General features: G+C 44.2%; 1 protein-coding gene across 1 annotated transcript; it reads right to left on the reverse strand.

Moving 5' to 3' along the window:
• Positions 1-1,356: 1,356 nt before the first annotated feature.
• Positions 1,357-11,765, reverse strand: LOC109554652 (pregnancy-associated glycoprotein 1-like). The gene is made up of 9 exons (XM_070782770.1): positions 11,713-11,765; positions 10,489-10,639; positions 7,817-7,934; positions 7,599-7,717; positions 6,224-6,417; positions 5,182-5,298; positions 3,373-3,514; positions 3,187-3,285; positions 1,357-1,506 (listed from the first exon to the last, which is right to left on the reverse strand). The coding sequence occupies exons 1-9, from the start codon at positions 11,763-11,765 to the stop codon at positions 1,357-1,359; spliced, it is 1,143 nt and encodes a 380-aa protein (XP_070638871.1).
• Between the last annotated feature and the right edge of the window lie 2,353 nt (positions 11,766-14,118).

The following is a 14,118-nucleotide window of genomic DNA, read 5'->3' on the forward strand; positions in this document are numbered from 1 at the left end:
ACCATAAGAAAGGGTGAATGCCAAAGAATTGAGGATTTGAACTGTGGTGCTTGAGAAGATTCTTGAGAGTCCCTTATCCAACAAGAAGATCAAACCAGTCAATATGAAAGGAAATCAACCTCTGACACCTGCTGTCTCAGCTGAGGCATCTACTGAGGGCCTCCAGGTGGAAAGAACAGATGCTTCCACTTCAAAAGTGCCTAACCATGGCAGCTCCAAGCAAATAGTTTGTAGCTCCACCCCTGGAGGAAGGTCAGAAAGGCTGAAGGCTCTGTGTAACCTGAGTCCCCCGATACATGTGTTGCATTCTCCCCAGCAGCATTGGAGGCAAGAAAGGGGCATTCTGGACCCTGGGGGGGGGGCGGGGATGGCTCAGGGGTCCACTGTGGCCACCAATTGCCAAGTGAGACTGTAAAGGCAGAGCAGGCGTATGTGGCAGAGAGCTGGTGACTGGGGTGTGGGAACAAGAGGGAACCAGCTCTGCATGAAGTACCTCACCTAAACTCCCCTGGAGGTGAAGCACAGTGATAAGATCATCTGAGATGGGATAAAGAGAGTCTGTTTCATTATCCCTTATAATTCCTCCGAATGAGGAGGTGGTGGAGTTGGTGGGTCATCACAAACTCTTCCATGGCCTAGACCATCTGCCAGTCACTATCCTTGGGGCTGCCTCTCCCCCGCTTCAGTCGTGTAGTTTTGGAGGAAATTGACAATCATGTGTGCTGCTAAGTCAGGACCAAGACCGTGTAAAGCCAGACATAAGACCCCATGTCTCTGCCAGGATGACTGATCTAGGGGTGTACATGTGATCTGAGGTGAGTCATTCAGAGAACACCCTTGAACTCTGATGTCTGCAATTTCTTTCCTTACTAGGTGATGCTTTCGGGATTTAAAACCCTAGGGCAGGTAGCTTGGATTCCCTCACTAGGTGTAGAAGCCTTAAGGAAAAAAGTTGCCAGGCTAAGACCATCAAAGTAAACTGAAGGGAAAGAGTGAAGGTGAAAGAATTGATGACTTCTGCTTTCTTGGGACTAGTCACTGAGATCTTTGTATTTGCTCTGATTCTTGTATCTTAGATTCCCAGAATAATTTCAGTGAGTCTCCATTTTTCTTGAAGCCAGTTGGAGTAAGGCTTCTCTCAATTTTGATTCAGACTTGGTTCTAGATCCTTCATTCCCAGACACAGAGGCAGCCATTTGTTTCAGCACCATTAAGAGTGAAACCCTTTATTCTTTACTGAGAATAGGGTGTACAGACCACCAAATACAGTTTACCAGCATCCTGGGCAGGAGTGCCTAAAGTGTGAGTGAATGTGTGTTAGGAGTGCTTTACTGATTCCTGAACCACTCCAAGCATTTACACTGCTGGTGCCAGGCCAATCCTGTCATTTCCTTGATCAAAGACTGAGAAATACAGCCTCAGGAAGACAGCACCCAGGATCCAGGTCTCTGTAGATGAACTGAATCGGTGCTCTCTAAAGGTGGTATAGCAGCGGCCTCTAGAATCCTGGGGGAGTCAGAGACACACACCAATCAGCATGAGCCCTTAGGAGTGACTTCCCCCAATATCCAGACCCAGCACAATTCTTTGTTTTATTTCCCTCTTTTGGTAAGTATCAAGGGGTTTTCTCAGCAGCAGGGGATGTGAGAGTTAATCCAAAAGCAAAGAGCGCCAAGACATGAGGTTGTCATGAGGAAGGGTGTGGTGAATGGAGGACTGGGAGTTGGGGAAACAAAGGAAGAAAAACAACAAAGTCCTACTGTAGACCATAAGGAACTATATTCAATATTCAGTGATAAGCCACATGAAAAAGAATAAGAAAAATATATTTTTTATGTGTATAACTGAGTCACATTGTTGTGCAGCAGAACTTAATGCAACACTGAAGATTAGCCACACTTCAATATAATTAGAAAAGAACAAGTGTGTCCATAGTTCCCCTCACTCCCTGTTTCTTTTCTTTTGACTCCTGCTCCTTGTTTTCTCTGCAGAGAATGCTGGTTCTCCTCCTGCATCCCCACAATCCATACTTTATTTAAAAAGTTTTTTGTATTGGAGTATAACTCATTAACAATATTCTGAGTTTCAGGTGGACAGTACAGACTCAACCATGTGTATCCAGGTATCCTGGTCCCAAGGACACCCCTCCTATCCAGGCTGTCATATAACTGAGGGGAGTTCCCTGTGCTACAAAATAACTCATTGTTGGTTATCCATGTTAAATAGAGCAGTGCCCACAACAATTCTTGAAGACTTAACTCAGGAACTCTGAGAAGCCTCCTTCGGCCCGCACTCATCCTCTTTGGCCACTCCAGGCTTGGGTGGGTAATGTACTCTGGTTCCCCATCCCCACTGGTCAGTCTATAGCCCTCATTACCCCGAGTAAGTCCCCAGTGACCCAGTGCAGACCACCTTGAGATGCCATTTGCATGGAATCCAGTGCAGTTTTGCTTAGAACCAAGCAAAACTCCCTAGGCTTAATGAGTTTGTGGTTTTAGAATTCCTGAAATTCCCTCACCCTCAAAGCCTTCTTTGAGCCCTTCAGCCTGCTCTGAACTGTCGTAGGGAGCTGACATGAAGCCTCCACCCTGTGCCGGGGCTGAGCAGTCACTGTGCACCATTTATTCAACTTAGGGCCCAACCTCCCCACAGAGGGGACAGGTACCCCAACTCACAAAGGAGGCACCTGGCCAGAGCAATGGGAAGATGCAGCCAAGAGCTAGGCTGACCATGCAATTTATCATCCAAACCAGGAGAAGTTTGAGAAGGGAAGGGACACTGTTAACTTATGCTGGGACATCACACTGGGACTGTCCCCAGCCATTCTCCTTGTAACATGGCCTATTTCAGGGACTGCTAGAGCTGACTTTCATGTTCATGCACCTATGTGTTCAGATTGAATTGAAGCTCTTTGAGGACTGACAACCTTAGTGTTCCCCTCTCCTTGTGACTCCCACCATGCCATATGGTATGGCATCTCCACATTTATTTCAGGAAGATCAGTGTCCCACACAGCCCTTACTTCTCAAGTTACCGGTTTTGTGGGAGGTACTGGCCCAGGCACAGGGCTGAGCAGCATCTGCAATGGTGTGACATGGCCTCCAGAGGGCGCCCTCCTCCCAGCAGCGGCCCATGGGTTCCTGCAAATTCCAGTTTGAGAACCAACCCTCAGTATTGTCCCCTCACCTTGAGGATGTAGGCTCGAGCTGGCACTGGGTAGTTGATGCCATTGATGGTGAAGATAATAGAGGGCAGGGTATTGACAGCAGAACATGAAATGTAGTACTGTTAGAGAGAGAGGGTGAGAGGTTGGCCCTGGAGATCCTTGTTGTGTGTGGAGACTGGGAGTGACCCTGGGGCATGACCCTTCACCTCGGAACCCCGTGGTGTGGCACCGATGAGCTTCTGTATGTTATTGACCAGTCTTCTTGGGCCTGCGATATCTGATGTCCCAGTGTCCACAAGGGCCTTGCAGCCGTCAGAGCAAGCAATAATCTTTCTTTTCATGGAGATGCTGAGAGACAATGGAAGAAAGCGGGCATCAAGGTCACTGTGAGTCTCTCCAGAGTTGTCCCCTTCCCTACTGTCTCATAAATAGCCCTTCATCTCTTGCCCTCTTTTCCTTTAATCTTGACACAGCACCTTTCTTGACATCCTCGAATGCAGTACTTGAACACACCAGGATCTTTTGTACCTTGACACAAGCTGATCTTCCTTCCTAGAAGACTCCACTCCCCTTTGACTAGCAAATTTCTTCTCCTCTTCCAGATTACACTTTAATTGTATTATTTTCGTGAAGTCTTTCCCTCGGTGTTTGTTAGTCTCGTATCTTGGTCGCTCTCTGTAGAACCCTCCTCATGTGTGCTACTGCTGCTGCTGACTGACTTCAGTCATGTCCAACTCTGTGGGACCTCATAGAGGGCAGCCCACCAGGCTCAGCTGTCCCTGGGATTTTCCAGGCAAAGTACTGGAGTGGGTTGCCATTGCCTTCTCCTCCTCGTGTCTAACATGTACCAAAGTCACAATTCACTATGTGGGCGAGTCACTTCATGTACATCTGCCTTCTTAGATGTGAGAGTGAGTTTTATTCTCCTTGGCTCCCTAAAGTGCCTGACACACAGTGGATGCCCAGTGCTTGTCTGTTCATTGAGTTAATGAAGACTGAGAAAACAATAAGAAATATCCAGAGAGCTGTATCTGATGGGGAACAAATAACAGGTCGCACACAGAGTGAAGATGGAAATTCATAGGGGCGTGAGATTCTCATAGTAGGGGGAGAGAGGGGCTCCTCTGGGAGAGGGTATCTCCCAGCACTGCTCCTACAACCAGCTCACGCCCTGAGACCCTGGCAAGGAAATACATGACTAGGCCACAGAAACTCCAAAGGATAGTTCAGCTTTTGTCTGAGGGTATCACACAGAATCCTATCAATTATGCCTCTTGTCCTCAGGTCGCTCCTGGATCCCACCTTCCTGATTCTCTGTTATAGACCCTGTCCCACTGTGTGCCCAAGAATGTGGGGTGTCCTTTTTATTAGTTGCTTTCACATCTTAAGACTGCAGCCCACCTCTCTCCACTGATGGGTAGCTGCTCCCTAAGAAGACCAGTTTTCCCCATTTTCTCACTGTCCCTGTTTTTAAACTGACATTTATCTGTACTGAGAACTTCCTATGTCCTAGGTAGCCCTGGACAGTCGGTCATCTTATCATAACTCTGTTCAGGCTGGTGAAATTCTCCCTGATTCTCTGTTCAACACACTGTAGAGTCCTCTAACCATGCTCCCCACCTCAAAGGGCAGTGGGTGCAGCCCTCTCCTAGCTGCACAGACCTCTCTGGACCCTTTTAGGACCCTGGTCAGAGCCTTGCTCAGAAGGCCTGGGGATTATGAACCCATGGGTTGTTTGTGTATCTATGTGCTTGTGTGTTTGTTTGTATGTGTGTTTGTATGTGTCTCTGTGTGTGCTTGTGTGTCTCTGACTAGCTATGCATGTTTTTATGTGTCTCTGTGTATGTTTATATGTATCTGCTTGTGTGTTTCCATATGTCTGTGTGTCTGTGTTGTTGAAGGTGGTGTATATGTCTGTGTGACTGTGTGTCTGAGAATGCATTTGTGTGTCTGCCTGTGTCCATGTACAGTAGTGGGAGCATCACTTGGGCTGACCCTCAGATGGAGAGGCTTACTGGTCCATGTGTACACTCCAGTCACCCGCTCGGATCAATGGTACCCATTTGAGCTCTCCTTTGTAGTAGCGGTGGTCCACCCCACCAAACATCACCACACTGCCCTCCTGTTTGTCTCTGTAGAGAGAAGTGGGCGGGGGGGGGGGCGATCCTTGGAGGACAGTAACAGCAGCACTGTCTGAGAGCTGTGCTTGTCCACCCATCAAGGCTCTAATAAGGTCTCCATGTACAGATGCAGAAATAGCATCTAGGAGAGAGTGAGATCCAGACAGAGGTCTGTTACTGGCTAGTAAGTGACACAGAGGAGGTTAGAAGCTGAATCACTTGGCTGGGCTCCACCTACTATGTCTTCTGAAGACTCCCTGGACCTCCAGTGACATGAGTGCTCAGACACCGTCAGAGGACATGGTGCTGAAGTGTTTTGGTTTCCCCTTGTCCACCTTGTCATTTTTCAGGAAAATCAAGGCCTGAGGTTTCTAAGGGTGTGGGTTCAGTTCACCCAGAGTTGGCTCCACTGGCCTGTGACCTCTACTGTCCAAAGGGCCCCACACTCAGAAGGGACCCCACCTCTGCTCTCCCTGTCTTGAAATGCCTAATATTTCTTGAACAATGGGTCCCAGACTTTTGTGTCCCACACTTTCACTTCTCACTTGCTCCTACAAATTGGGTAGCTGGTCCTGGGCTCCCAGTGTAATTCTAATGAAGAAATAAAGATATCCACCATCCTTCTCCTTCCTTCCTTATCAAATTCATAGGCAAATAATACCCTTTCCTTCAACTTATTTCCTGTTTCCTTCCATTAGCCTTCCTCCTCACTCACTCCCCTAGACCATGTTACTGGTCTTGAGCCCAGGAGTAGGGTTGTGTTCCAATAAAATTTTATTTATTAAAGCCACGGTGAAGCCAGTTGGGGCCTGGGCCATAGTTATCCTGGGTTAGATTATCTCTCAGGATATTTCTTTATCAAGTGTTCTATAATTTTCATGCACCTGAAAGCATTTACAGCTAATTTGGAGAAAGGGATTGCCCATCTCAGACTTACTTGCTCAAGTAGAAGGCAAAAACAGGCTCAGAAATGGCACCTTCATTCTTCAGCTTGTAAAAGATGGGGATGGCTCCAGAGAAGGATATGTTGCGGTAGCTCAAGCCCAAGATGCCATCAAAACTTACGCCCTCAAAACCAGATTCTTCCATGCATAGACCTAATGGCTGGTCAGTACTTACAAGGTCCCCAATCTGTGGGAGAGAAGAGTGTTCCCACTTACAGATACATCAAGTGGGGCTAAGACTGGGCTGGGGTGCATTGTCATTAGATCCTCAAAGAAGAACTGAGTCTGGCATCTGTCTTCCGTGTCCCAGAGATGGTAGATCAAGTTGGGAGGGGAATTTGGGTTCCATTTTAGAGAGGTTGTGAATTTTAAAACATCTGCCCCTCTGAAAAACACCACCTAGGTGAGTCAAGTCCATCCAGGTGAGGCAACCAAGAGTCAGGCCATGTCTCACTGGTACCACCTTAGAGACAAAGCAATCAGGAGCAAGATAGCCTTCTCTTTGGCATCACTGTGACCTAATGACAGGAATGGACTGCATTCTCTGTAATGTACTGTGGATTCTGCATCTGTCGAGGAAGGCAGAAGCCAAAAACACAATCTTGCTTGCACGGTTCTGTGAAATTACTGCCTGGGGAATTCACTTTTGGAGATATGTGTATATTTCTTGAGTGTGTATGACAAAGAAAGAGAAAGAGGGGAACTACTCAGTATTTTGGGGGAGGCAAGCCATAGGTTTCTTAGACTCTCAAGGGTCGTCTAGAGTGAGAACTCATTTATCAGGCCCCTTGACTTCTCAGAGCCTCATTTCCCACTCTGGATACATGAAGCCCTTGACTGCCCCCAGGATCCCCAGATTAGTTTTATCCTGTCCCCAAACACCCAACGGCAACTTCAGTCCTGAAATGGCAGCCTAACTCCACCACTTACCACATGTGTGCCCTCAGCAAGGCCCTTGCTGTCTGCACCTCAGTTTCCTCATATGTCTCATGAGCTAATCAGAGTAACTGCTGTGTGGGGTTATTGCAGGATTAAACCAGTTATCACCTGAAAGTGCCTGTAATATTCAGTGAATATAAAAGTGGGTGCTTTTATCCCTTCTTCTCGCTCCTCGCAAAATGAACCTTGAACTGCTCATGGGCAGAGGAGCTGCAAGTCCACACCTCAAGCCACTCTCTGGGTTAGCTAATTTGTTTGCTCCTGTGTCAACAGGGGCACTACCTCCCCAGAGACATGATCCTGTGGATAAGATGGACAATATCTATGGGAGTTAGGCTAGGAAGGGTCCTGCCAGATGGTCCTGCATCTGTTTTTCAAGCAGTGACCACTCCATAGCCAGTCCTGATTCAGCATTTGTTACATTCTTACCTGAACTGTGTCATGAACAACAACTCCTTTAATTCTCCCAGATCCGTAGATGATGCTGAAGGTCTTATTGATAAGCCGGAAGGTGGAAGACTGAAGATGTCTGAACCTAATGTGTGTAGCTGCAGACACAAGAGATGAGTGTCATCAGGTGCCAAGGGTGGAAACAGGGTGGCATGGCAAGTGAAAGATGGTCCGGGTATGGGGGTGTCTGTACTCACAACAGGTTGAACTGTTGCAAAAGATGGAGGGCACCCACAAGAAAAATGAGCCTGTATCAAAGATAACCTGGAATTTCTGAGGGGGTGTTCCAATGGTGATGTTACCCACGTAGAACAACTACAGGGAGAAGGAGGGAGTGGGTAGTGCAGAACTGGCTACCTTTTATTCCCAAACTGATGCCTCCCTCTGGGTGTCAAATCTCTCTCTCTCTCTCTCTCTCTCTCTCTTTTTTTTAATTTAATTTTATTTTTAAACTTTACAATATTGTATTGGTTCTGCCTTATATTGAAATGAATCTGCCACATACATGTGTTCCCCATCCTGAACCCTCCTCTCCTCCCTTCACATACCATCCCTCTGGATTGTCCCAGTGCACCAGCCCCAAGCATCCAGTATCGTGCATTGAATCTGGACTGGCAACTCATTTCATATATGATATTATACATATTTAAATGCCATTCTCCCAAATCATCCCACTCTCTCCCTCTCCCAAAGAGTCCAAAAGACTGTTCTATACATCAGTGTCTCTTTTGATGTCTCATATACAGGGTTATCATTACCATCTTTCTAAATTCCATATATATGTGTTAGTATACTGTATTGGTGTTTTTCTTTCTGGCTTACTTCAGTCTGTATAATAGGCTCCAGTTTCATCCACCTCATTAGAACTGATTCAAATGTTCTTTTTAATGGCTGAGTAATACTCCATTGTGTATATGTACCACAGCTTTCTTAGCCATTCATCTGCTGATGGACATCTAGGTTGCTTCCATGTTCTGGCTATTATAAACAGTGCTTCAATGAACATTGGGGTACATGTGTCTCTTTCAATTCTGGTTTCCTCAGTGTGTATGCCCAGCAGTGGGATTGCTGGATCATAAGGCAGTTCTATTTCCAGTTTTTTAAGGAATCTCCGCACTATTCTCCACAGTGGCTGTACTAGTTTGCATTCCCACCAACAGTGTAAGAGGGTTCCCTTTTCTCCACATCCTCTCCAGCATTTATTACTTGTAGACTTTTGGATCACAGCCATTCTGACTGGCATGAAATGGTACCTCATAGTGGTTTTGATTTGCATTTCTCTCTTTTCTGACCACAATGCAGTAAGATTAGATCTCAAGTACAGGAGAAAAACTATTAAAAATTCCAACATATGGAGGCTGAACAACACGCTGCTGAATAACCAACAAATCACAGAAGAAATCAAAAAAGAAATCAAAATCTGCGTAGAAACGAATGATAATGAAAACACAACAACCCAAAACCTGTGGGACACTGTAAAAGCAGTCCTAAGGGGAAAGTTCATAGCAATACAGGCATACCTCAAGAAACAAGAAAAAAGTCACATAAATAACCTAACTCTACATCTAAAGCAACTAGAAAAGGAAGAAATGAACACCAGGGTTAGTAGAAGGAAAGAAATCTTAAAAATTAGGGCAGAAATAAATGCAAAGAAACAAAAGAGATCATAGCAAAAATCAACAAAGCCAAAAGCTGGTTCTTTGAAAGGATAAATAAAATTGACAAACCATTAGACAGACTCATCAAGAAACAAAGGGAGAAAAATCAAATCAATAAAATTAGAAATGAAAATGGAGAGATCACAACAGACAACACAGAAATACAAAGGATCATAAGAGACTACTATCAGCAATTATATGCTAATAAAATGGACAGTGTAGAAGAAATGGACAAATTCTTAGAAAAGTACAACTTTCCAAAACTGAACAAGGAAGAAATAGAAAATCTTGGCAGACCCATCACAAGCACATATCTCTTGAGATGACTTTCTAACCACCGTGCAGCTCACAGACTTTGGTCACAGAGGTATCTGCATTTGATATATTTTTCCTGTGCTACACTGTATGCAGGATATTGACTCTATGAACAGGCTTTGAAGTGGTACCTCCTGCATGGAAAGCCCAGAGACATAACCACGGGGCATCCAGGACCGCTGGACACCCAGGGAAGTCCTGGTGCCTTCATTTGAGAAGCTCTGTAGTCTCTTCAAATTCAGCCTTAGCACTCGCTTCTTTAGGAGGTCCTTGACCAATGCCAGCCACTCCCTCTAAACTCAGACCACATCCAATCAACAGCACACAGTTGACCCTCTAATTTGACATGTGTTTACTCTTTCCTTATGTCTCAGGCTAGCCTGGGCATTTTTTAAGACATCCTGAAGAAAAAGTAAGCCCTTTTTCTAATCTAAAAACAGAAACCACAGTGATTCTTATGACCGTACTCAGAATACAGGTTCAGTAACTTTTTACTGCTGTGGTTCTTGCCTCTGTGGAAACTGAATTACTCTACCTGGAGATTCACAATTGCTTTGCAGTTGGTTCTGCCTTTTGAGAAGTGATGGTTCACTCTTTATCTATAACTGAGTGGCTCACTTATTTCAGAAGGAACAATCACCCGCAAACTAATGACACATCTTTGACACAGAAATGGATGTTTACCTGCCACCTGGTAATTGCGAGGCCCAATCACAAAGACCAACAGTTGAGGATGAGAGTGCCTTCTCCTCTGGGTGGGGTCTCTGTTTTCCAGTGTCTTTGCCTCCTGCAGGTACCCCAACCCCAACATCCCACCTGACACCTCCAGATGAGCCCCAGTGCTAAGCTAGAACACCAGGGGGCGCTGTGGGGCACCATCCTCCCAAAATACTCACATCCCTGATGTTTCTCAGCGAGTGACTAGTTAGATTTGAGCCATGAAAAGAAATATGGGACAGTCTGTAAGCATGCTCCTTCAGGAAATTGTCCAGCATGTTTTTTCCACTGACGGTATTTCTCATGGTCTTCACTCTCCTTAGAGGTATTCTTTCACAGAGCATTTGACAAAGAAAACAAAGAAGATGCTACAATTAGCTGTCAGTGTTAAGGTATAACTGTTATTGTAATTTCCCTGTGTATTTTCTAATCATTTTTATGAGGTGCATTATTATCGGAATTTTATGCATATACCATGGCAAAGACATATATTTGAATACAGGTTCTGTTCTGTAGTCTTGGGTAAGCCATATGACCATGTGGTGTCTCAGTCACCCCTTCGGTAAAATGGTGGAAGGTAATGATACAAACCCTCCAAATAAAATATCTAGGGGATAAGTGAAGTGATGGATATAAGGTATCTGATAAATATGAAGTCTCAACAATGACAGCCATTAACATTGCTGTTGCCATCTCACTCATTCCTTCTCATAGAACCTCAAGGAAAGAGGTAGAAGGGGGACTTTTATCCTCTTTTACAAGGGAGCAATTTGAAATGCAAGAGTTTTCTGAGTTGACTGTGTTCACACTGCTTGTCCAATATAAAGTGTAAAAGAGTGTTTTTCTCCAAGTTGAAAGAGAAGAGAGAGTTGAAAGATAAATCCAAGATATAGGGAATAAGTAAGGGAAATTCTGAGGCTTGAAAAGGAAGTAAGAGTCAAATGAAAAATTAAAAGAAAACCACACAAAGAGAAATACACTCCCAGTGACTTCCAAAGAGATGGAGAGATAAATGATAGTTATACCGAGATGCAGACATGGGCATATACACACTGAAATAGACAGGGAAAAAAGAGGACATATTGAATAAAATGTAGAAAAGTGCTATTCCACAGGACCACATTGACATCTGCATAGATTATGCACTGAACAGTTGCAAGGAGTTGCATTTTCAATAGGTCACGACATGACTGGACCCCAAGAGCTGTGCAACCCAAATCTACACCAAGACCTTGGGATCCACAGTTCCTATAGCAAGTTACTTATCAATAAGAAAGAGTTGAACTTTAAGACTCTTAGGGAAATATTCCATTCCCTTCTAAACCTGATGGCTGGAAGAATAATCAGATGAAAACAAAAATCCGAGAAAGGAATATGATGTGACTTACAGTCCCCATACATACTTGACTATGCACTCTGAGAAGGCCACCAGCCCGAGGAGCACAAGCCAATTCATGTTTCTTTCCTGGCTCCAAGTACTCAGGGAAGTTTGGGTTTTTAGCATGTAGTGGTGACCAGGAGCCCCTAGTTATATATGCTCTGACTTACCCTAGTTTTCCCCTTTAGGCCACTAAAAGATCTGAGAAAAACACAAAGGTCTCGATAAAATCTTTACCTTCATCAGTTTCCTTGGCGAGTGACCTTTGAAGCTTTTCAGAATACGGAGAATTGAAGTGTAATCTCTTCTTTGAAGCTTTGCTGGAAAATCAAACTGATCTGCATGTACATCTAAGAAGACAGAGAACCTTGCCTACTTGGAGAAAAACTGCTAAGAACATCATGAAAATGGATACTAGGGGCCATGCTAGACACTTGTGGTTTCATGTCACCTTCTAGCCACTTCACGAGATATGCATTGCTGTTTTCATTGGAGAGGAGAAAAGCTGGAGGTGGACCAGCCAGAGCTTGGGTGCTATCCATCTCCAAGGTTACATGATTGTCCAGTACAACTGCAGGAGTTCCAGCCATCACAACAAAAATCCAGACAACATTTAGGAAGTAGGTGGGGAAGGGAAGAGTCTCATCTCTCAGCTGAATCAGCTCCTTGAAAGCAGTCTTCCAAGAAATCCCTCTTACAGATCTGCTTGCATCTCTAAGTCACCAGTCATGACTAAGAGCATGGGTGGGTAGGCAGTGCAGTCCTGTGGCTACTGGGCTTATATTTATATAACAAACTATTTTCAGTTTTGAAAGAGAACTAGAGAATACATCATTGTGTAGGTAGCCTGCAGCGCTTGCCTTAAAGAACAAAAACAAACAAACAAAAAAGGATGGAATAGCCTGAACAGCTGGGCAAAGTGTGGGAGCCAGGGGGAAGGAGCAGCAATGAGAAACAGCTAGATGGATATGAACTGTGCTCCAGAAAATAGAGGCAGACTGGTCAGTACAGATCTTCTAAGGACTGAAGTGAGGATTACACATACCACATGACCCAATTTGGTTTGAAACTTACTTTTCCAACACAGGTCCAAATCTCTCTCAATTCTTCAGCTTCTGAATACCTTGTCTTTGTTACCTTATATTCTGACCTACCTGTCTCACCTTCTTTATTTCTGTTCACATCACTTATCCATCTAGTCCACCAGCATTACAAGATCCAGTATTGAGAACTTAGCAACATTTTCTAGAAGTGGGTAGAAACACAATGACTATTTCTACTTTAGTATTTGTTTGTCCTGATCAAGTTCTTTTGAAAAGACTGAAATGGCTAGAATTATGGAGATCTCACGTTTCCTCTGAATTCCCAAACAACAATGTGACTTCCTTGGACCTGGAGGGGATGCGTTCACTTTTGGATCTACAGATCTTAGCAGAACAGTAAGTCCCCTGTATACTAACAAGTTGCATTTGAAAAGGGTGTACAAAAATCCCAATTTCTTCATAAATCCAGCAAAGGTACTTAGGTAGCCAATTAAGACAATTGGCTATATATTACTATAGTTTAATAGCTTTATGATGCTTTTCACATAAATAATACATAAAAAAACAAACACAATAAAAGAAACATTTTTAATCTTGCAGTACCTGGAAAGGGCATGACAACCCACTCCAGTATTCTTGTCTGGAGAATCCCCATGGCAAGAGAAGTCTGGTGGACTGTAGTCCATATGTTGAAAATTCAGACACAGCTGAGCAACTAAGCACACCTTTAAAAATAGAATAGTAGTACCATCTACATTACCACTGTATTTATGCTTCCTTGTAGACAGTGTAGGCTTGAAATAAAAGTCCCGCACTATTGTACTCCATACATTTCTGTACAGTAAAGTACACAAATACACATCAACTTGTCTTGGATGTGCCCATGACAATGTGTGTCAGATCTGTGAACTAACTAATGTGATTGCACATGCAAATGCACTTTTACATGTTTGAAAGTTTTCAACCTGAACGTTTGTATGTAATAAACTTGCTACACAGGTTTTCAGTGAATGTATGTAGTGAAGGATAAAGAGAGGAAAGTAAGGAGCTGCCTGTTCTTTCCCTTTTTGTGTGTATTATGACCACTCTGAATAGGAATTTCATTGGGTGTAATTTAGGCCCAGTGTATTTGAACATGCCTACCAATGACAGAGTACCAGAATCCCAGGAGGTAGGACAAGAGCCATGGTTGGTTGAAAAGAGCCAAGAGTGCAAAATAGGAGGAAACAAGTTTTCACTGGTTTATGTAAAAGACTCGGCAAATATCATCCGGATTTGTGTTTAGTGATTGAGCTGTGGTTTAGAGGAGCAGTCTCTGTTGCCCAAGATGAGCATAAAAGGAGAAGAGAGAATACGCTGAACCGTGAAAATCAAACATGAATGTCTAG

The sequence above is a fragment of the Bos indicus genome, chromosome 29 (genome assembly GCF_029378745.1).
Source record: "Bos indicus isolate NIAB-ARS_2022 breed Sahiwal x Tharparkar chromosome 29, NIAB-ARS_B.indTharparkar_mat_pri_1.0, whole genome shotgun sequence".
In the NCBI taxonomy this organism is placed as follows: Eukaryota; Metazoa; Chordata; class Mammalia; order Artiodactyla; family Bovidae; genus Bos; species Bos indicus.

Excerpts from the sequence above, each read along its gene's own strand:
- LOC109554652 (XM_070782770.1), bottom strand. The coding sequence starts at position 11,765 with ATGAATTGGCTTGTGCTCCTCGGGCTGGTGGCCTTCTCAGAGTGCATA. Across the intron at positions 7,718-7,816 it reads TTGCAACAGTTCAACCTGTT|CTACACACATTAGGTTCAGA; the intron begins GTGAGTACAGAC and ends TTGTGTCTGCAG. Across the intron at positions 3,515-5,181 it reads TGGAGTGTACACATGGACCA|CATCTCCATGAAAAGAAAGA; the intron begins GTAAGCCTCTCC and ends ATTGTCTCTCAG.